The sequence below is a fragment of the Mobula hypostoma genome, chromosome 20 (assembly GCF_963921235.1).
Source record: "Mobula hypostoma chromosome 20, sMobHyp1.1, whole genome shotgun sequence".
NCBI lineage: Eukaryota > Metazoa > Chordata > Chondrichthyes > Myliobatiformes > Myliobatidae > Mobula > Mobula hypostoma.
Genome location: NC_086116.1, coordinates 43,920,211 through 43,943,041, shown reverse-complemented (window position 1 = coordinate 43,943,041; position 22,831 = coordinate 43,920,211). Strand labels below are relative to the sequence as shown.

General features: G+C 44.2%; 2 protein-coding genes across 4 annotated transcripts in view; both read left to right on the top strand.

The window, feature by feature from the left end:
* The window catches only part of rbm17 (RNA binding motif protein 17), a 66,833-nt gene extending 59,229 nt beyond the window's left edge, over nt 1–7,604 (top strand). For both annotated transcript variants that reach the window (XM_063072748.1, XM_063072749.1), the window contains 2 exons: nt 5,452–5,524; nt 6,415–7,604. In XM_063072748.1, coding sequence (XP_062928818.1) covers nt 5,452–5,524; nt 6,415–6,518 — 177 coding nt within the window. In that variant the 3' untranslated portion in view covers nt 6,519–7,604. The remainder of the gene's footprint in view (nt 1–5,451; nt 5,525–6,414) is intronic.
* A 6,001-nt stretch (nt 7,605–13,605) lies between these two features.
* Nucleotides 13,606–22,831, top strand: part of pfkfb3 (6-phosphofructo-2-kinase/fructose-2,6-biphosphatase 3) — a 103,885-nt gene continuing 94,659 nt past the window's right edge. Inside the window, exon 1 of one of the 2 annotated variants that reach the window (XM_063072746.1) lies at nt 13,606–13,731. In XM_063072746.1, the coding sequence (XP_062928816.1) occupies nt 13,716–13,731 (16 nt within the window). In that variant the 5' untranslated portion in view covers nt 13,606–13,715. The remainder of the gene's footprint in view (nt 13,732–22,831) is intronic. The other variant, XM_063072745.1, reaches the window with a different exon arrangement.

Below are 22,831 nucleotides of genomic sequence, written 5' to 3'. Positions count from 1 at the left end.
AGCTTCTTGGTAAATCTCCTTTGCACCTCCTCTAAAGCTTCCACATCCTTCCTATAATGAGGCTACCAGAACTAAACACAATATTCAAAGTGTGGTGTAACCATCTATATACTACTAAAACTCTCATGCTGTCTGTTTGTGACCTCCAATTAGCGCAAACTGTGCATTACAGCGGCACTTTTTTTTTGGCTAAATCGAATTAAAATGCGCTAACTTACAGAATGCAGGCAAAGTTCAGGGTTATATATTTGTATAAAATTGCTCATTCACCAAAATAAACAGGCTCCCTTTTAACCCGAGACCCGATTGGCCATCATGGAAATCGGGACGCGACAGCCCGACACATGTGCACGGCCAGTCTCAGCAGCGACACCTACCGGAGCAAAAGGGCAGGGCAGCTCTATTTCATGGGGTCACATTCTGCTAATCAGCACCATCAGCATGTGCAGGATTGGGACAGATCTAACTGCCACCCATCAATAAGAGATAATTAAATCCTATTGTAATGACGTACTTCGAGACACCTATAAAACCCTTTGCTGCAGTCAAAAGACAGTGGTGACTATATCACGTCCATTTAGGAGAGTGCCAGTCACATCATCAAGAATAATCAGCATCCTTTGGTGTTACTGCTTCATTATCTTCTATCCAGCATTAGGGTTAAAAAAAAAATGGTCAGCCTAATTATGCCATGTGGAAAGAGAAGGGGGACATTATGGTCGTGAGATGACACCAAACGTCGTCGGGAAGCAGCAAGGAGAAGGAGAGAACAAGAATCAGATGAGGCCAGAGCCGCACGACTCCAGGATCAAAGAGTCAGGACAAAAAAAGATGAGAGAAGAAGAGACAGAGGAGGAGAGGCATGCACATCTCCAGGATCAGAGACAAACAACAAACAGCAGAAGAGATGAAGAGATGGGGGGTGAAAGGGCTGCATGTCTCCAGAAGGGTGGCAGATAAACCAGAAATAATGCCATCAAAAGTGTCCTTTGTTAAATGAGGAGCAGCTATATTTGCTTTGCTATGCGTCGTTCTTCTTTAATAAACTGAGGTTTTCTACTGCAGTTTCCAAAGCAAAGCGATACCAATAACATTCAGGAAAATGTAATGTTCATTCTGGTCACATCAGACTGCACTACCCTTCTCTCAAAGGGTGCCCCAACGGGTCACCCAGTTGTCTAATAGTTTTATAAAGCTGTAACATTACCTCGTGGCTCTTGAACTCAGTCCCCCGACTAATGAAGGCCAAAACATTATATGTCTTCTTAACCACCCTATCAATTTGCATGGCAACTTTGAGGAATCTATGGATGTAGACCCCAAAATCCTTCTGTTCCTCCATACTGCTAAGAACCCTGTCTTCCATCTTAAAGTTCACCCTTCCTGAGTGAATCACATTACACTTTACCACATTGAACTCCGTCTGCCACGTCTTAGCCCAGTTCTGCATCCAATCAATATCCTGTTGTAACCTATGACAATTTTCTACACTATCCACAACACCACCAGCCTTCATTTCATCTGCAAACTTACTAACCCACCCTTCCACTTCCTCATCCATTTATAAAAATCACAAAGAGCAGGGGTCTCCGAACAGACCCTTACAAAATACCTCTGGTCGCCAACCTCCAAGAAGAATACTCTCCATTGACGATCACCCTCTGCCTTATGTGGGCAAGCCAATTCTGAATCCACATAGCCGAGTTTCCCTGAATCCCATGCCTCCTGTCTTTCTTATTGAGCCTATTATCATGCAGAACCTTCTCAAGCACCTTACGAAGATCCATATGCACCACATCCACTGTTTGTTTTGTCACCTCAAAGAATTTAATTAGGCTCATTAGACACGACCTGCCCCTCACAAACAGAATCAGAATCAGGTTTATTATCACCAGCATGTGACATGAAATTTAGCAGCAGCAGTCAAATGCAATACATAATATAGAAGGGAAAAAATAAAATAATAAAAAAAGTCAATCAATTACAGTATACGTATATTGAAAAACAAATACTATATATTAAAAAGTGAGCTAATGTCCAAGGGTTCAATGTCCATTTAGGAATTGGATGGCAGAGGGAAAGAAGCTGTTCCTGAATTGTTGAGTGTGTGCCTTCAAGCTTCTATACCTCCTATCTGATGGCAATAACGAGAAAAGGGCATGCCCTGGGTGCTGGAGGTCCTTAATAATGGACACTGACTTTCTGGGACACCGCTCCTTGAAGATGTCCTGGGTACTTTGTAGGCTAGTGCCCAAGATGGAGCCATGCTGAATATCCCTAATCAGGCTATGCTTCTCAAAATGCTTATAAATCCTGTCTCTAAGAATCTTCTCCAGTAGTTTGCCCATGACGAATGCAAGATTTGCTGGTCTATCTCCCTATTACCTTTCTTGAACAAAGGAATAACTTTTGCTATCCTCCCATCTTCTGGCACTACTCCTTTGAGTACGTTGAGATCATCACCAAAGGTGCAGCAACCTACTCATTTTCTGTTGTAACCTGAGGTATATCCTGTTCAGTCCCAGAGACTTATTTATCTAATTTTTTTCAAAAGTTCCAGCACATCGTCTTGTTTTAGCATTGACATTTTCCGGCATATTATTCTGGTCCACACTACCTTCATAAATGGCATGTTCTCTCACTACTGAATACTGCAGCAAAGTATCATTAAGGACCTCACCTGCCTCCTCTGACTCCAGACGTATTAACTCTTTTATCTCTGATTGGTCCTACTCTCATTCGATTCATCCTCCTGTTCTTCATATATGTGTGGAATGCCTTGGGGTTATTCCTTAATTCTACTCAGCATGACCCCTTCTTGCTCTCCTAAGGCCCTTCTTAAGCTCCTTCCTGGCTACCCTCTAACTCTCTAGAGCCCTGTCTGATCCTTGCTTCTTAAATCATAAGTAGGCTTCTTTACTTCCTTTGTGGTTAGATGTTTCACTTCTCTTGTCATCCATGCTTCCTTCTCCCTACCTCCTTTTCCTGCCTCAATGGGATAAACCGATCCAGAACCCATGATCCATCCCTAATCAGCCTCCACATTTCTGTTGTGCATTTTCCAGATTGTACCTGTTCCCAATTTATGCTTTCAAGTTCCTGCCTAAAAGCTTCTTAATTAGATTAATTGGAAAGCTGTGATGACTAAAGTCATGGTTTTCCAACACAGTCACTGATCCATCAGTTTTGTGCTGCATGCCACATGCTGCCACATGTTCCATCTCTTGCACATGTCCTTTGTTTTCCCCACTAATTCCTTCCTACTCATTTACTCCAGGGGTAATTTCAGTAGCCCATTTTACAGAGCTACACCTCTCACTCAATGTCAGCAAGACCAAGGAGCTGATTACTGACTTGAGGAGGAGGAAACTGGAGGTCCAGGAGCCAGTCCTCATCCGGGGTTTAGAGGTGGAGAGAGTCAGCAACTTTAAATTCCTCTGTGTTATCATTTCAGAGGATCTGCTCTGGGTCCAGCACGCAAGTGCTATCACGAAGAAGGCATGACAGTGCCTGTACTTTCGTAAAGTTTGTGGCGATTTGGCATGTCACCTAAAGTTTTGACTAGCTCCAATAGGCGTGTAGTGGAGTGTATATTGTCGGGTTACATCACAGCCTAGTATGGAAACACCAATGCCCTTGAAGAAAAAGCCTATAAAAAGTAATGGATACAGCACAGCCTATCACAGGTAAAGTTTTCCCCACCATTGAGCGCCACTACATGGAACGCTGCCAGGCCATGCTCTTTTCCTGTTGCTGCCATCAGGAAGAAGGTACAAGACCCTCAGGACCCACATCACCAGGTTAAGGAACTATTATTACCCCTTAACCATCAACTCTTGAACTAGATAACTTCACTCAACTTTATTCACCCCATCACTGAACTGTTCCCACAACCTATGGATTCACTTTCAAGGACTCTTCATCTCGTGTTCTCAACTCAATATTTATTGCTTATTTATTATTATTATTTCTGTGTTTATTTTTCTTTTCTGTATTTGTAGTTTGTCTTTTGCACATTGGTTGTTTATCCATCCTGTTGGGTATGGTCTTTCATTGATTCTGTTGTTTTCTTCTATTTACTGTGAATGTCCACAAGAAAATGAATCTTAAGGTTATGGTGTCATATACCGTCTGCATTTTGATAATAAATTTACTTTGAACTTTGTATGCACAGGTACAATGAGAAACCATCACAAGTACATAGCAACATATAAACGACATTCACATGAAGAAAATAAATCAATCGTAAATTGTATATAATTTTGTCAAGAAAACAATTAGAACACAAAATTAAGTCCATTTTTAGTACAACGTGGTCGAAGTGTTGATAGTGTTGCTAAACTGTAGTGATAAATGTATTGCTGAGTGGTTCAAGAGCTGATGGTTGAAGGGAAGTAACTGTTCTTGAACCAGGTGGTGTGGGACTTCAGGCTTCTGTACCTCCTGTCGAATGGTAGCTGATGGCAGGGATCTTTGATGAAGGATGTATCAGACGTTTTTCTTCTTGAGTCAGCACCGATGTTGGGGAGGGTTGGGCTGAGTCCACAACTCTCTGCAGCTTCTTACTTTTCTATCCATTCGAATTGCCGTACCACACCATGATGTAACAAGTCAGGATACTTTCAGCAGCACATCCGAAAGAAGTTTGTCAGAGTATTTGATGACGTACTGAACCTCCTTAATGTTAATAGGTTTTTCAATATTATTGAGAGGGTGTGGGAAGATGGTGCTGAGTGGAAGAACAGCTAGGATCTTGATCAATGGAGGAGTTGGTTTGATGGGCCAGATAGTCCAAATCCTGGGTCTATATACGAGGGGTGATTGATAAGTTCGTGGCCTAAGGTAGAAGGAGTCAATCTTAGAAAACCTAGCACATTTATTTTTCAACATAGTCCCCTCCTACATGTACACACTTAGTCCAGCGGTTGTGGAGCATACGGATCTTGGACTTCCAGAGAGTGTCCACAGCAGGGGTGATTGATAAGTTCCTGGCCTAAAGTAGAAGGAGACGAGTTAATAACTTCAAACTTTCTGCATAATCACTCAAAGCATTGACCTGCATGTGCATGTAGCGAGAACTGTATAGCTCATCTCCTTCTACTTTAGGCCACAAACTTATCAATCACCCCTGCTGTGGACACTTTCTGGAGGTGTTTCATGGATTAAACTTAATGCCGTTTCACCAAAGTCCCAGGCACTCCCATGCTTTAACCTCAATGAAACAGCAATAGTGTGTTGGAGTATGGAGATGTCATCACTTTCCCTGTTGGGAATCGTTGGCTGTGGTTTGAAGGGCTGCCAGAAATGCGCGCCAGCTTTATTCTGTCCCAAGATTCAGAGCCTTTGATCTCTATCCAGCCTTTGTCACTGCTGAATGTGCGATGTTTTGCCCTTCCAAAGGCAATCAAAAGGCTCAGCATTTACTATGGTAATTTTGTGTACTCTTTACAGATTCCAGGAGCACCTGACGATGAGGCAGTCCGAATATTTGTGGAGTTCGAGCGGGTTGAGTCTGCAATCAAAGGTAACCACATTCTAAACGTTTTTAAATGAGAAGTGTAGTGTTTTTTACACAAAGTGGTGGGTGTGTGGAATGTGTTGCCAGGGATGGTGATACAGCAGATACATTAGGGCCATTTAGGAAAAGCACAGGATGAAAGAAAAATGGAGGCTTATGTGGGAGAGAAACATTTGATTGATCTTGGAGTAGGTTAAAAGGTGTCAACACAACATCATTGCTCGAAGCGGCTGTACTGCACTGTTCCATCAAACCATATCCACAGAGTTCAAATGAGTAGATGAGTCACATAGACCAAGAATGTCTTGGGTTATAGATCCTGATCTGTGGGAGGGAGGGTCTGGCCAGAGTGCAGCTAAGATATACAATGGATTACAGAAAAAAATATCTACTGGCCTCCCATTTTCTGCCCTTGATGAAAAGTAGAGTTGTAGGAACAACACAAAACCAGGAGTTTAAGTTCAATTACTGATTTACCAGAACTGCAGAGATCTCCATAACTCTCCCAATACCTCATCCAATTGATGACTGAATAGAACTGCAAGGCACAGAAACCACAATGCTGTGCTATTGTGAGACTGAAGATGGGAACTTGCCAAAAGACCCTTTGAGCCTATAGGAGACTTTGAAAACTACACTCAGTGGCCACTTTATTAGGTACAGCTACTCACTAATGCAAATTTCTGTTTAATGTTAAAGAAATGTTTCATTTAGCTGTATACATGAGTGTGGTTAAATGACAATAAACTTGACTTTGGAGATTACATCTACTCTGTGTGAGGCACTTTCTTCTATAGCTAATGGCTTAACTGTAAAACGGGTTACTGAATTCCTTTACAAAAATATCAGAAGGGTCCAGGCCCAGACATTAACAAATCTTGCTGCTCTTATTCCAGCTGTGGTTGATCTGAATACAAGATACTTTGGCGGCAGGGTGGTAAAGGCATGTTTCTACAACTTGGATAAATTTCGGCAGCTGGATCTTGGCGACCTCTTCTAAAGGCACAGTCGATTGCATCCATTGGCTCCCTGTGCCTGGTGTTAACCGTCCCGGAGGTGTAAAGGAGTGGAAGGAGAATTATTACTAATTCTAAAATGACAACTGCTATCCCTAGTTGTAGCCATTTGTTATACTTCTGCTTTCATCAGTTTTGCAACCTGAGATGCTGTTCCTTCTGGGGGGGGGGGGCCTCCTCTGTGATTTGTCTTACCCACAAATTGTACTCATTTAACGGTTTATGACAGCGTTCTGTTAAGTTTGTTCCTTTTTGTTGGGTAAACATTTACAACACCAGTGCTATTTTCCTTCATAATTTATTACGAGTAATAAATACCATGCTGGATTTCTCATAAAATTTACTGACTTGGGAGCTAATTGTTCAGGTGAGTTGCATTTAAGTGGCTTTCATTCCCCTATTAGGAGCCTCATCAACTGAAGGGGGCATCATTGGTATCCTTAATGTGATTTATTCAGTGTCCCTATGCATTGTTAACATCTGTGTCAGAACCAGTTTAAGTAAAAATTACATACCCAGTTTTTCAGTAAAATGATTTGGTTGTGAATTAAGAGTAACTATTATTTGAATACACTACCGTTTCTAATATATGAGCCCATCTGATTAAAGTAATTGGGAACTGGAGTTTTCTCATTTCCAACTCGCATGCCACTGTTCTGAATTTGGTTGTGTTTTCATCTTTTTTTAAAAAATAAGCTTAGTGGCAGAAAAATCTTAAATGACTGTAATAACTTTTGTAAATTAAGTTGTGTTTTAACTATCACTGGTTAGATTTTGGCAGCCTTAAACAGTAGTTATGACCAATTCTTTTATTGCATTGAATTGTTGTATTGCCTCAAAGCTGACGAACATTTTTTTTTACTGTGCATATGCTTTGTGACTTGCGATATCCAGGAAGAGATAATTTGTTTCGTATTGTATCAAAGTAGCAAACAACAAGGGCCATGCAGAATTGGTGTTTTTATGACAGTGATCTGGTCTATTTGAGTAATTGCTCATAAAGGACAATTTTATATCAGCTCATTGGAAAAAAATGAAGAACCTCTGAATAAAGAGAACATATTCTTTAACACTCTGCTGTCTATTTTTCTGTTGTCCCTTACTAAAGGCAGGCAGCTACTCAATGTGCTTGTGGTACTTGGGTAGCAATCCTGCAGTCTGAATCAGAATCAGGTTATAACAGACTTAAATGATGAGAAATGTGTTGTTTTTATGGCAGCAGTGCTGTGCAAAAACTTAAAAATAAATAGTGCAAAACAAAAATGAACTAGTTCATGGACCATTCAGGCAGCTGATAGCAGAGGGAAAGAAGGGCATGAACCCATCTGGAATGTCTTTATGTATCAACGTGGGATGAGATCTGGTCAGCAAGATTTACTGGACCTTGCGAAAATGCCTCTACTTTCTTGGAAGTTTGTGTAGATTAGGAGTGTCATCTGAAACTTGGTCAAACTTCTGCAGATGCACAGTGGAGAGTATACTGACAGGTTGCATCAAGGCCTGGTATGAAAACACTACTGCTCATGAATGGAAAAGCCGACAAAAAGTGGTGGATACAGCCCTCCCCACCATTGAGCACATCTACAAAGAACACTGCCATAAGAAAGCAGCATCCATCAACAGGGATCCTCACCATCCAGGCCATACTCTCTTCCCACTGCTCCCATTGGAAGGAAGCACAGGGGCCTTGGGTCCCACACCACCAGGTTCAGAAACAGTTATAACCCTCCAACCATCAGACTCCTGAACCAGTGTGGATAACTTCACTCACCTCAATGCTGAACTGATTCCACATCCTATGGACTCACTTTCAAGGATTTTACAACTCATATTCTCAGTATTATTTTTGTCTGCATTTGCATCACTTGTCTTCTTTTCCACATTGGTCGCTTCTCAGTCTGTGTGTGGTTTTCCAATGATTCTATTGTATTTCTTTGTTCTGCTACAAATGCCTACAAGAAAATGGGTGCCATGATTAGCTCACTGCTATTACAGCACTATTCCAGTGTTTAATCCCGGCACCATCTGTAAGGAGTTTGCATGTTCTTCCAGTGACCGCATGGGTTTTCTCCCACAGTCCCAAGACGTACTGGTTGCTAGGTTAGTTGGTCATTGTAAATTGTAAAGTGCTTGTTCTGAGATGTATCTCTAAATGAAATGAATCTCAAGTCAGTATATGGTAACATAGATGTACTTCGATAATAAATTTCCTTTGAACACAAGTCCTAGACGGTAGGGACTTACCAAGGGTTTGTCACACCAGTCTTGGACTTTGCCTTATCTTCGAATGTCAACATTTGTCATTTCTGTATCACATTTGAGATTAACAATACAGGTTTCAAAGTTTTGTTTCTTAAAAATATAGTACCACTCTTTGGGAAGGGTATGATTGGTTACCTGTCATATCCAACTATGGCAATTAGATTTATGCAGTTTTTCTATTATGCTTTAGATGATGTGAAATGCATGAGAGTTTTATAAAGTGGAGAAGCTGTTGCACTGGGCCAGATCCACTCTCTCAGCCTCGGAAGTTCAGTCCAATGTTTGAGTAGTTGCCATAATCCGGTGTTTGGTTGCAGTGGATGACCATGACTGTTTTTGTCTTGTCATGCCCTTCTCTCTCCATGAAGCTTCACAGAACCACCTCCCACTTGGGTTATTGGGTTATTCTGATTCTGTTGATCTGCCCAATCGCCGGAGCTGACTTCACATGCTCGGACAGGAATGTCCCTATCGCACTGAGATACGAGGCCTGCCTTTTGAAGCAGCATACCAGGGTGTGGCCGCTGTAGCATGTAAACAGCTGCTTGGAGCATTAGGTAAGAGCTGAGTGTCGAGTGAGGACTGAAGGTGAGCGAGCTGCCCTAGAATGAACGTGACAAGCCCCTTCATCAGAGGAACTACCTCACCATGGACACCCCATACACCCTGGGGGAGAGGAAGTGGAGCAGTTGTAGGAAAAGGGAGTGAAATCTATTGACATGTATGCCACCATTTATAGATTATCTGCAGCCAAAGAAAGTGGACATCAATGACAAGGAATGTGGTTAACAGGATAGGGAGGTTACTTATGCTAAAACATGTTAAGTGTTAAAGTAACAATACTCAAGAGACCCACTAATCTCATGGGAGGGATGGCATTTGTTGGGCTTGCCTACCAAATGATTCTTCAGAGTGGATAGGGGAGAACCAGTGGATGTGGTATATTTGGATTTTCAAAAGGCTTTTGACAAGGTCCCACACAGGAGATTAGTGTGCAAACTTAAAGCACACGGTATTGGGGGTAAGGTATTGGTGTGGGTGGAGAATTGGTTAGCAGACAGGAAGCAAAGAGTGGGAATAAACGGGACCTTTTCAGAATGGCAGGCGGTGACGAGTGGGGTACCGCAAGGCTCAGTGCTGGGACCCCAGTTGTTTACAATATATATTAATGACTTGGATGAGGGAATTAAATGCAGCATCTCCAAGTTTGCGGATGACACGAAGCTGGGTGGCAGTGTTAGCTGTGAGGAGGATGCAGGGTGACTTGGATAGGTTGGGTGAGTGGGCAAATTCATGGCAGATGCAATTTAATGTGGATAAATGTGAAGTTATCCACTTTGGTGGCAAAAACAGGAAAACAGATTATTATCTGAATGGTGGCCGATTAGGAAAAGGGGAGGTGCAACGAGACCTGGGTGTCATTATACACCAGTCATTGAAAGTGGGCATGCAGGTACAGCAGGCTATGAAAAAGGCGAATGGTATGCTGGCATTTATAGCGAGAGGATTCGAGTACAGGAGCAGGGAGGTACTACTGCAGTTGTACAAGGCCTTGGTGAGTCCACACCTGGAGTATTGTGTGCAGTTTTGGTCCCCTAATCTGAGGAAAGACATCCTTGCCATAGAGGGAGTACAAAGAAGGTTCACCAGATTGATTCCTGGGATGGCAGGACTTTCATATGAAGAAAGACTGGATGAACTGGGCTTGTACTCATTGGAATTTAGAAGATTGAGGGGGGATCTGATTGAAACGTATAAAATCCTAAAGGGATTGGACAGGCTAGATGCAGGAAGATTGTTCCCGATGTTGGGGAAGTCCAGAATGAGGGGCCACAGTTTGAGGATAGAGGGGAAGCCTTTTAGGACCGAGATTAGGAAAAACTTCTTCACACAGAGAGTGGTGAATCTGTGGAATTCTCTGCCACAGGAAACAGTTGAGGCCAGTTCATTGGCTATATTTAAGAGGGAGTTAGATATGGCCCTTGTGGCTATGGGGGTCAGGGAGTATGGAGGGAAGGCTGGGGCGGGGTTCTGAGTTGGATGATCAGCCATGATCATAATAAATGGCGGTGCAGGCTCAAAGGGCCGAATGGCCTACTCCTGCACCTATTTTCTATGTTTCTGTGTTTCTATGTTCCTGCTGAAAATATGCAATAATTCTGCTTCAGTAGATTCCAATCTAATTGCGACATCCTTGCTATTTATAAGTTTACATATTGTGCCCTGGATAGTCTCTTTAGTATAATGATGCCCTGGTGAAGTGTCTCAGCCTGAAACATTGTTTGTTTATTCCCCTCCATGCATGCTGCCTGATCTACTGAGTTCCTTCAACATTTTGTCTGGATTTCCGGCAGCTACAGAATCTCTTGTGTTTATGATCTTGATCTTGCCTGTATGTGATCCAAATATCTTCCAAACTGGTTGTAATGCTTAGGGTAGGGTGGTGAGTTGGTAGTAAGCTGAATATATGCCTTTCACATTTGTGTTATGTCACTTTTTATTGACAGAATGCGGAGGATAACTTGATGCAATTAGACTTATGAGTCATCTAGTTGATTTTTGCTTGATTTCTACTGAGTATTGCAATTCGATGTTGAAGCAAGATCTAGGGTTCAATTCCTGACACTGTAATGAGTTTGCACAATTCCCCCCACATCCCACGTGTAAGTTGTGGGCATGCTATGTTGGTGCTGTAAGCAGGGTGACAAATAAAGCTAATTTTTAAATCTTTACGAGAGGCATTGATTGAATAGAAAATCTTTTTCCCGTGGTAGGGGTATCAAAATAGGGCATAAATTTAAGATTAGATGGAAGACTCGCACATAATGTTACTTTGTTTTGTAAACCATGTAAAATGTTATTTAAATTATTGTTGTGTCTGTCTGGTTTGTAGTGTAAAGTGCTGCTGTTGCAAAAAGATTCAGATTTATTTATCGCATGTGCATCATAGCATACGGTGGAATGTTTCATGTGCATCAACAACCAACACACCCAAGGATGTACTGGAGGCAGTGAATATTCATGGAATGTATACCCTGGGTACATAATCCTGTGACAAACTTGAACTTGAGGAATTTGAAAGGGGATCACAGGCGTAAGTTTCTTTATGCAGAGAATGGTTAATATTTGGAACACGCTGCCAGATGAGGTGGTGATGGTGGAATAGGGTACAGGTACATTTATATAGACATTTAAACTGGCAAGGATTAGAATGATACCAAATGCAGGCCAAAGGGATCAGTGTAGATGGAGGAAAAAGAGGTTGGCATGGAAATACCACTCCATGGCCCCTTGACATGCTTATTCTTCTCCCTTTTGAGTGTTATAATCAAGCTTGCTTTCACTTCTACCCTGCCCATACATCTGGACCCAAACTCCACACTGAATAAAAAGAGACACCTTCCATACTCACTTCTGTTTTCTTCTGAGAATCGCCTTCAGTGGTGGTACTTCTGTATTGACCTCTTATAGACACATAGCAGATAGTATCCTAACTGGTTGGAGCACAGCCTGTTATAGAAACGCCAATTCCCAGGAACAGCAAAGACTGCAGAAAGTGGTGGTACAGCCCAGTCCAACACAGGCAAAGCCATAGAATGTATGACCATAACACAGAGGAGCAGGATTAGGCCATTCGGCCCGTCAGGGTTGCTCTACCATTCGATCATGGCTCTCAATCCCATTCATCTACCTTCTCCCTGTAACCTTTGCCATCCTTACTTATCAAGAACCTATTAAACTCTGCTTAAAATATATTCAATGTCTGTGGCAATGATTTCCACATATTCGCCACCCTCATATCTACAAGGGTCGCTGCCACGAGAAAGCAGCGTCTATCATCAAGGTCTCCCACTATCCAGGCTTTGCTCTCTTCTCGCTGCTGTCACCGTGCAGGAGGTACAGGAGTCTTAGATGCAACAGGACCAGGTTCGGGAACAGTTACCACACAGGATGGAAAGAAGCTACAGCAAGTTGTAAAATTAGCAAGCTCCATCATGGTACTGCCTCCGTAGTATCTCAGACATCTTCAAGGAGCGGTGCTTCAGAAAGGCGGTGTCCATTACTGTATTAAGGAGCCCCATCACCCAAGGCATGCCCTCTTCGCATTGTTCCGTCAGGAAGGAGGTACAGAAGCCTGAAGGCACACACTCAGCGATTCAGGAACAGCTTCTTCCCCTCTGCCATCCAATTCCAAATGGACATTGAACCCACGAACACGACCTCACTTTTTAAAATTATTTCTGTTCTTGCACTACTATTTTTAATTCATCTGTTTGATATACATATATACCCACCGTAATTCATTTATTTATATTTTCCATATAATCATGTATGGCATTGTGCTGCTGCCACTAAATTAACAATTTCACGACTTATGCTGGCGATATTAAACCCGATTCTGATTTTGCTTTCCAATCCTACAACCACCAGGCTCCTAAATCAGCGCTGAACGGATACTACAATCTATGGACCCTACAACTCTTGTTCTCACTATTATTTATTTATTTGTTTGTGTGTTTTTTTCCATTTGCACTTTTGTCTTTTTGCACCTTGGTTGACCATCTTCGTCGTGTTTCATTGATTCTACTGTGTTTCTTTGCGTCTACTGTGAATGCCCACAAGAAAATGACTATCAGGGTAGTGTAGGGTGAGATACGTTGTCGACACCGGTACTCTGAAACGCTCTCCTCCCCGTGTACCCGTTGAACAGTGACGGGAAGGTAAGGGTTAACGATTCTCAGGCACGCACTTCCGAGATTACCGAGCGGCTAATGTTTACACATGCATGAGATACGCAATAGAAATTCATCGAAGGTGCTGATCGTATCGACGAGCGCCGTTCCCACTCTGACCTGGAAGCGGGGCCACGGCTTGTAACGAGAAATCCTTCTGTTATTGGACTGAGAAACGGGATTACGATGCCGCTGGGAAACGGTAAGATTGTGAATGTTCGGGGCAACTTTGTTTTTTTTTCTCTCTCTCTGACTGGGCGAGGCTGGTGCCGGGGATATTTGTTCTGAAAGAAATGTTGGTAACACAGTGTGCGAGGACGGATTGCTCAACCTGTTAATTTAATTCGAGCACCAGAGAATCGGGAGACTCTGACCCAGATGGGAAACAATTGCATTTTAGGAGCGCCGGCGGATGGCAAGTGAGAAGTTGCGTGCCTGTGTGTGTGTGTGGTTGAGAAATGGAAAGAGAAGTTTAGAATGGAGTGTGGACCATTGGTTCATTAGAAGAGAACTGAACTTTTGAAATCCATTCTAAGCTTCTGTCTCCATTTCAGTCTGTCTCAGAATAAACTTGAATTGTCAGGGGAGACGGTGGAGAAAGCGACAGCGACAACGTTTAAGAGACATCTCGTCTGGTACTTGAATGAGCGGGGTACGGAGGGAGATAGAATTAATGCAGGCAAACGGGATTAGTGTAGGTAGGCGAAGGGGTCAGCAGAAACACGGTGGGCCGAAAGGCCTGTTTCCCTGTTGTAAAACTGCAGCTCTTAAAGTAGAAACTGGCAGTGTTGTGGAAGAGTGATACTGATTTTTTTTCCCCCGGAAAATAATAGCAATCTGCAACAGACAGTAGGCGTTTGAGAGGCAGGAAACGATATGAATTGGTTTATTATTGACGCATGTATCAAGATACAGTGAAAAGCTTGTCTTGCATGCTTATAGATTCGGCAGATGCTGGAAATCCAGAGTAATGGACGGAAAATGCTGGAGGAATTCAGCAGGTCAGGCAGCGTGGAGGAATAGGGTTCACCTTTCTGGCCCAGACTCTTCATCAGATACTGTTCATACAGATCAGATCTGTTACACAGTGCATTGAGGCAGAACAAGGTGAAACAATAACAGAATGCAGAATAAAGTGGAACAGCTGCAGTGTAGGCAGACAATGAGATGCAAGGTCATAATGAGGTAGATTGTGAGGTCAAGAGTTCAATTTATCATACATGAGATCCGTTCAAGCTCTGGGTGTCAGAGTTCAGAGTTCAATCCTGGCGTGCTCCGTAAGAGGTTTCTACCTTCTCCCCGTGGAATGTGTGGGTTTCCTCCCGGTGCCTTGGTTTCCTCCCACATACCAAAGACGGACCAGTTATTGTAAATTGTCCTGTGATTAGTCCAGGATTAAAGATGGCGCAGCTCAAAGGGGCCAGACGGGCCTAATCCATACTTAATCTCTAAATAAAAAATCTAGAACAAAAAATTCTGTTTTAGTGGAAAATCATCAAAGTGGTCATAGAACATTAAAGTACAGTACAGGCCCTTCAACCCACGATGTTGTGCCAACCTTTTAACTTTCTGTAAGATCAGTCTAACCATTTCCTCCCACGTAGCCTTCCATTTTTCTTTCATCCATGTGCCTATCTATGGGTTTCTTAAATGCTCTTAATAGTCTACCACCAACCCTTGGCAGGATGTTCCATGTACTTACCACACTCTGTGTAAAGAACTTGCCTCTGTCATTCTCCCCTCTCCCCCCCCCCACCGATACTAATTACCTTAAAATGATGCCCTCTTCTATTAGTCAGTTCCACCCTGGGAAAAGGTCTCTGGCTCCCTACTCTATCTGTGCCTCTTATATCATCTTGTACACCTCTGTCAAGTCACCTCTCATCCTCCTTCACTCCACTAAGTCATAGGAGTTGCTAAAATGTAGTGATTAGCATTTTGCTGGTTGATTTGAGAACTTCCTACAGTGCTTCCATTTTCTTTGGTGTGTTAGTGCAGAACCACTTTCCATAATCTTATTGATCATGAAGTGGTCTGACTATTTCCCCAAACCTTATGCAATCCAACAAATATTAAGGTCAAGGCGAGCACGGATCTCTGCGGCTGGTCCCTATGGAAGTCTCTGTGCAGGTTAACTTGAGGCCTTCCGCCCTGCACACACAATATGCTACACTCACTTTCTTAGTAACTCCTATACGTAATACAGTGGCCACTGAGCGTATTTCATGGTCTTCTGTTGCCCATCCATTCCAAGGTCCGATGTGCTGTGTGTTCAGAGATACCATTCCGCACATCATTGTTGTAGTGCTTGGTTATTTGAGTTTCTGTCACCTTCCTGCCAGCTTGGACCAGTCTGGCCATAGTCCTGTGCCCTCTCTCGTTAGCAAGGCGTTTTCACCCACAGAACTGCATCTCACTGGATGTCTTTTGTTTCTTGCACCATTCTCTGTAATACTCTAGCAACTGTTGTGCATGACATTCTCTCCCAGGCTAAGACCCTTCTTCAGGACAGGGAAAATGCCAGAATAAAAGTGGGGGGAGGGGAAGGAGGCTAGCTAGAAGGTGAGAGGTGAAGCCAGGTGAGTGGGAAAGGTAAAGGGCTGGAGATGAAGGAATCTGATAGGAGTGGAGAGTGGACCATGGGATAAAGGAAAGGAGGAGGGGACCCAGGGGAAAAGTGATGGACAGGAGAGAAGTGGTAAAAGGCCAGAGTGGGGAATGGAAGAAGAGGGGAGGGGGAGGGAATTTTTTTACTGGGAGGAGAAGTCAATATTCATGCAATCAGGTTGGAGACTACCCAGACAGGATATGAAGTGTTGCTCCTCCACCCTGAGTGTGGCCTCATTTTGGCACAAGAGGAGGCCATGGACTGCCGTATGGGAATGGAAATCGGAATTGAAATGTTTGGCCGCTGTGAAGTGGTGCAGTGGATGTGTTTGACGGAGTGGTCGCCCAGTTCATGACAGGTCTCACCATTGTAGAGGAGGACACATCCGGAGCACTGGACACAATAGGCAACCCCAACAGATTCACAGATGGAGGGTTGCCTCACCTCAGTGGAAGCGAGGGAGGAGGTGGATGGACAGGTGGAGCATTTGGGCCACTTGCAGGGTTAAGTGCTGGGAGAGAGGTTAGTGGGGAGGGACGAGTGGACATGGGAATCGCAGGGGGTGTGATCCTTGTGGAAAGCAGGGTGGGGGAGGGAGAGGTAAAGATATTTTTTTCAGCAGCATCCCTTTGGAGATGGCAGAAGTTGGGGAGATTGATGTGTTGAATGCAGAGGCTCTTGGGGTGGTGGGTAAGGACACGAGGAACTCTATCACTGTTAAGGTGGCGAGAAGATGGAGTGAGTGCAGATGTTCAGGAAATGGAAGAGGTGCAGGTGAGGGCAACACCAACAGTGGACGAAGGGAAATCCCGTTCTTTGAAGAAGGATTGATGTCCTGGGAAGGAAAGCCTCATTCTGGGAACAGATACGGCAGAGGTGAAATAACTGAGAACAGGGAATAGTATTTTTATAGGAGATAGGGTGGGAAGAGGTACAATCAGGATAACCATGGGACTCAGTAGGTTTATTAAATATGTCGGTTGACAGTTTGTCTTCCAGAGAGAGAGAGATTGAGAAAGAGGAGGCAGGGGTCAGAAGTGGACCGAGTGAACTTAAGGGCAGGGTGGAAGTTGGAAGCGAAGTTGATGAAATTGGCGAGCTCAGCACGGGTGCATGAAGCAGCACCAATGGAGTCACCAATTCAGCGGAGGAAGAGTTGGCAAGTATTACCGGATAGTAAGAAGATGGGGGGGGGGGTGGGGGAGGGGGAAGGAGTACAAACTAGAGGGTCATAGGTGAAGCCAGGTGGGTAGGTGTAAGAAGCTGGGAGGTGATACGTGATAAAGATAAAGGGCTGAAGAAGGAATTTGATAGAGGATAGTGGGGCATGCAAGAAGGGAAGGAGGAGGGGCGCCAGAGGGAGGTGATGAGCAGATGAGGAGAAGAGAAGGGGTAAGAGGGGAGCCGGAATGGGGAATTTAAAAAAGAGAGAAAGGAGGAGAGGGAAACATTACCAGAAGTTAGAGAAATCGATGTTCATGCCATCTTGTTGGAGGCCACCCTGACGGGATCTGAGTGTTTTTCCTCCAGCCTGAGAGTGGCTTCATCATGTCAGCATAGGAGGCCACGGCCGACATGTTGGGATGGGCGTGGGGAGTGGAGTTAGAATGGTTAAAATTGCCTCCTTTATCCCTCTGGCTCATGATTCACAGAGATCTACCTGCAGATCTACCTGCCACGGTGTTCACAAACTCCTGCTCTCTAGATCCACAAACCCCCTCCACTACAACTACTTTATTCTATCAAAAGAAGGCATAGTTTTGAAAATAAGCACACCAACCTGCACTAGGTGCAGAAACACGGAGCAATTTTAATACTGCTTTAAGTTTTCAGGAACAAGCAGCAAAGTATTTTGGGCAACTAGAAACTGCAGTTACCTTTCTGTGGTTCCTTGTGGTCCCAGGCAGAACAGTTGCTGTATCAATATAGTTGTGGAGGGGGTACCTAGCAAGCGTACTGCAAAGTCTCATAAGCAAAAGAGATGCTGGAATCCAGAGAAACATACACAAAATGCTGGAGCAACTCAGCAGGTCAGGCAGCATCAATGGAGGAGAATAAACTGTTGGCATTTCAGGCCCACGCCCTTCACCGGGACTCATTTGAGCTTCCTGTGACTCTGCTGCCCATCGGGGTCTGTTTGGGAATTTTACGATTTTCACCGCCACACGGTCACCGTGTTGTCTTGCCTGTTGGAATTAAGGTCCAGACTTAAATTTGGTTTGAGCTTGGAGATCCACATTGTTAGTCACACAGCACAGTTCCACAGTGACTGAACTGAAACTATATGCAGTGCTTGATTTAAAACCTCAAGTTCCTTGTGTGCAGGTGGGAGGCTGCGGAGCATTGCAGACACAGCCAGCTCCATGAACCCGGGAACACTTCCTTTATTTTATGCAGTATTTTTTTTTTCAGTTTATAATAATTTTAATGTCTTTGCACTGTACTGCTTCCACAAAACAGCAGATTTTACCACAGATGGCTGTGGAGGCCAAGTCAGTGGGTGTAGTTAAAGGTGATATTGCCAGACTCTTGATTGGTAGGGGGATTATGGGTTACGGGGAGATGGTGAGAGAATGGGACCATTGTTGAGTGGTGGAGCAGGCCCAGTGGGCTGAATGGCCTCGTTCTGCTCCTGTATCTTATAGTCTTGTGTGATAATAAACCAGTTCTGATACTAAATTATAAATTGCTGAGTTGGTTTAGTATCGCCACATGTACTGAGGTACCGTGATAAACTTTGTTTTGCACGCTATCATTTCATCACGTCAGTTCATTGAGGTGGTACTGAGGAAAGTTGATTGAGGTAGTTCTGAGAAAAGCAGTCAGAGTGCAGAATGAAGTGTTACAGTTGCAGAGAAAGTGCGGTGCAGGCAGACAGTAAGAGGGTAGATTGTGAGATCGGGTCCATCTCATTGAACAGAGGGATCATTCAATAATGTTATAACAGTTGAGATAAAAGCTATTTTTGAGCTAGTTTTGGTATGTGGTATCAGGCTGTTTCTGAGAGGATTTGCTGCCCATTATATCACTGGCGTTTTGAGCAGCAATAAAGATCCTCCATTTCTGTCTGTCCGTACTGTTGCACCCAGACATAGAAGGATTCTTCATTGCGGTTTCTGTAACAATTTTGTTTTAACAGTCAGGGTTGTTGGCCCTGAGCTGAACCCCCAAACCTAGAGGGCTGGTGGACCTCTCTGAGTCTGGCCTCTACCCTTTGATCTGTTTGGCGTGGGTGACCCAACCAAGAGCCAAAGCACAAGGCCCTGACTCCAGCCGGCAGAGCTCTCCGGGTCACTGAGGCACGCAAACCTCCAAACCACGACAAGGTTGTGGTCCTCTTGGAGGTTTCTGAGAGGAAGTTCCTATGACTCAGGCAATTTCTAATGAAGGGCTGATGATGATTAATCCACAGATATCTTAGCTTCAGTGTCATTGAGTTTCTTGGATTCCTAGAGTAACAGAGTGCTACAGCACGGGAACAGGCCCTTCAGCCCATCTTGTCTGTGCTGAACTATTATTCTGCCTAGTCCTACCGACATGCACCTGGACCATAGCCCTCGTCACTCCTCCTGCCCGTATACTTATCCAAACCTCTTTTTAAATGTTAAAGTCGAACCCTCATCCACCACTTCCGCTGGCACCTCATTCCACACTCTCACTATCCTCTGAGTGAAGGTTTCCTCTCAGTCTCACCTTTCACTCTTAACCTATGACCTCTACTTGTAGCCTCACCCATCCTCAGTGGAAAAGCCTGCTTGAGTTTACTTTATCTATTCCCCTCATAATTTTGTATACCTTTATCAGATCTCCTCTCGTTCTCCTGCGCTCCAGGGAATAAAGTCCGAACCTATTTAACTTAAAGTCCTAAGCTGCGTGTTGTGAAAGTTGTTGGGTGTTTGAAAATAATTGAGAACTGTGTGCAGTGAGAGGGTAGAGCATGACTTTAATGCAGTGATGTTACCCTGACGCACAAGTGATATTTATAAGTTACCTAAAGTTCAGATGTGATTTATGAGGTGATCTAAAATTATCATTTTGACAATTTCCGCCTTGCGACTGCTGTGTACTTGCTTGTTATCTGTATGAAATAGGACGAGGTCCATCGCTCTTTCACTGTGGTTGTAGAGAAATTAATAAAACTATCACAAGCAACACACACAAAATGCTGGAGGAACTCAGCGGGTCAGGTGGCATCCATGGAAATAGACAGTCGACGTTTCGGGCCAAGACCCTTCTTCAGGACTGGAAATGAAGAGGGAAGATGCCAGAATAAAAAAATTGTTGGGAGGGGAAGGAGGCCAGCTAGAAGGTGATAGGTGAAACCAGGTGGGGAGGAAAGATAAGGGCTGGAGAAGAAGGAATCTGATAGAGCAGAGTGGACCATAGGAGAAAGGGAAGGAAGAGGGGATCCAGGGGGAGGTGATAGGCAGGTGAGAAGAATTAAGAGGCGAGGGTGGGGAATAGAAGAAGGGAGGAGGAGGGAATTTTTTTTTACTGAAAGGAGAAATCGATACTCATACCATCAGATTGGAGGCTAATCAGATGGAATATGAGGTGTTGCTCCTCCACTCTGAGGGAGGCCTCATTTTTTGCGCAAGAGGAGGCCATAGGCCAACATGTCAGAACGGGAATGGGAAATAAAATGTCAGGCCACCGGGAAGTTCCACTTTTGGCAGATAGAGCGGAGGTGCTCAACGAAACGGCCCTCCACACAGACACAGTGGCTAACCCCAGCAGACTCGCAGGTGAAGTGTTGCCTCACCTGGAAGAATGATTTGGGGCTCTGAATGGAGGTGAATGGGTAGGGGTAGCATTTAGGCCGCTTGCAAGGATGTGCCAGGAGGGAGATTAGTGGGGAGGGATGAATGGACAAGGGAATCACAGAGGGAGTGATCCCTGTGGAAAGCAAAGTGGTGGGGGGGGGGAGGAGGTAAAGATATATTTGGTGGTAGGATCACAACTAACACTCCACGTCTGTGTTATAATATCAGTTATTCCAAATCAAAATGTAGCAGACGATGAAAACCTGAAATAAAAACAGGGAATATGATGGGAGGCTGTGTCAGTAGATGTTAGCGCGATGCTTTACTGTGCCAGGCTTCAATTCCCATCAGAGTCTGTGAGGAGTTTGTACATTCTCCCAGTGACCGAGTGGGTTTCCTCTGAGTACTGCAGTTTCCTCCCACATTCCAAAGGCGTTTGGGTTAGTGAGTTGTGGGCATGATGTCTTGGCGCTGGAAGTGGGGTGACACCAGCACATTTTTCAGATGTTGGTCATGGATACAAACGATGCATTTCATTCTACGTTTTGATGTACTGTACATGTAACAAATAAAGCCAGTCTTACCTTAGCGTCCCAGTCAATGACTGAAATGTAAACTCTACCTTTCTTTGGCTGGTTGGTTATATCCGGTAATTTTTGTGTTTGTTGTTATATTCACTTTGCAGGCTGGCCCCGGCTTTGGGCCCCTTGCCTAAGAAAGGATGTGCTGGCATTGGAGAGGGTCCAGATGAGGGTCATGAGAATGATCCTGGGAATGTAAGAGTTAACTTAGGATAGCTCTGGGCCTGTACTTGCTGGAGTTTAGGAGAATGGGGAGGGGGGGGGAATCTCTTTGAACCTTATCAGATATTGAAAGGCTTAGATAGAATGGATGTGGAGAAGATGTTTCCAATACTGGGAGAGTCTAAGACTAGAGGGCACAGTCTCAGAATACAAGGATGACCCCCTGGAACAGATACGAGAGGGAACTTCTTTAGTGAGAGGGTGGTGAATCGGTGGAATTCATTGCCACAGACGGGTCATTGGGTATGTTTAAGGCGGAGGTTGATAGGTTCTTGATGAATAAGGGCATGAAAGGTTACAGGGAGAAGGCTTCTTCCAGTAAGGTGGTGGCGTGCTCAGTCGCATCGGCCTCTCTGAGTCCAACCAAAGGTGCAATTGTTTGTCCTTTGCGTCTTTTTCACAATCACGAGGCACCGGTGGATATTAAGAAGAGCAAGTGCTGCAGGTCTATGCCGGTAGCGAGTTGCTGGATAGAAATGGAGCTGAACTTGTTGTGTACCATGTTGCAGCCCGGGGAAGAAGCTGTTGGAGTTGATGGATGATCCAACAGATGGTGCAGGTGATTTTCTTGGATGTTTTTGTTGTGATCGCAAGACCCTGTTGGACATGGCTAATATAGAATACTACTGTGAGCTTGATTCACTGGTTCATTGGTGAGACCGACTGTGGGGGAGCTGCTGGCCTTGGGTGTGGGACACAGCATCCCTCAATCAGGCCTCGGGGTCTCTTGTTGCGGCTGCTGGAGAAGGAGATGCTGGGGCTGGCTGTGTGCTGCTAGATTCTGCATTGGGTTAGAGGCTGGCTCCTCCCATCATTGCTGGTCTCCAGTGTTCGCTCGGTGGAAGACAAGCTGGATTGCGCTCATCTGGGGCTGCACTGAGTGATATAAGAAACTGCTGCGAGCTATTCTTGCAGAAACATGGCTCCAGGATAACATCTGTGCACATCAATCTACAGGGACTTGGGATATATTATTTTTAATTTTTATTGTAACTATGGTTTTCTGCTATCATAATTATATGTGCTTATGTGCTGTGTGTGACTTTTGGTCTATGTTTTGCACCTTGGCCTCAGAGGAACGCTGTTTAATTTGGTGGTATTCATGTGTGTGGTTGAATAACTTGAGCT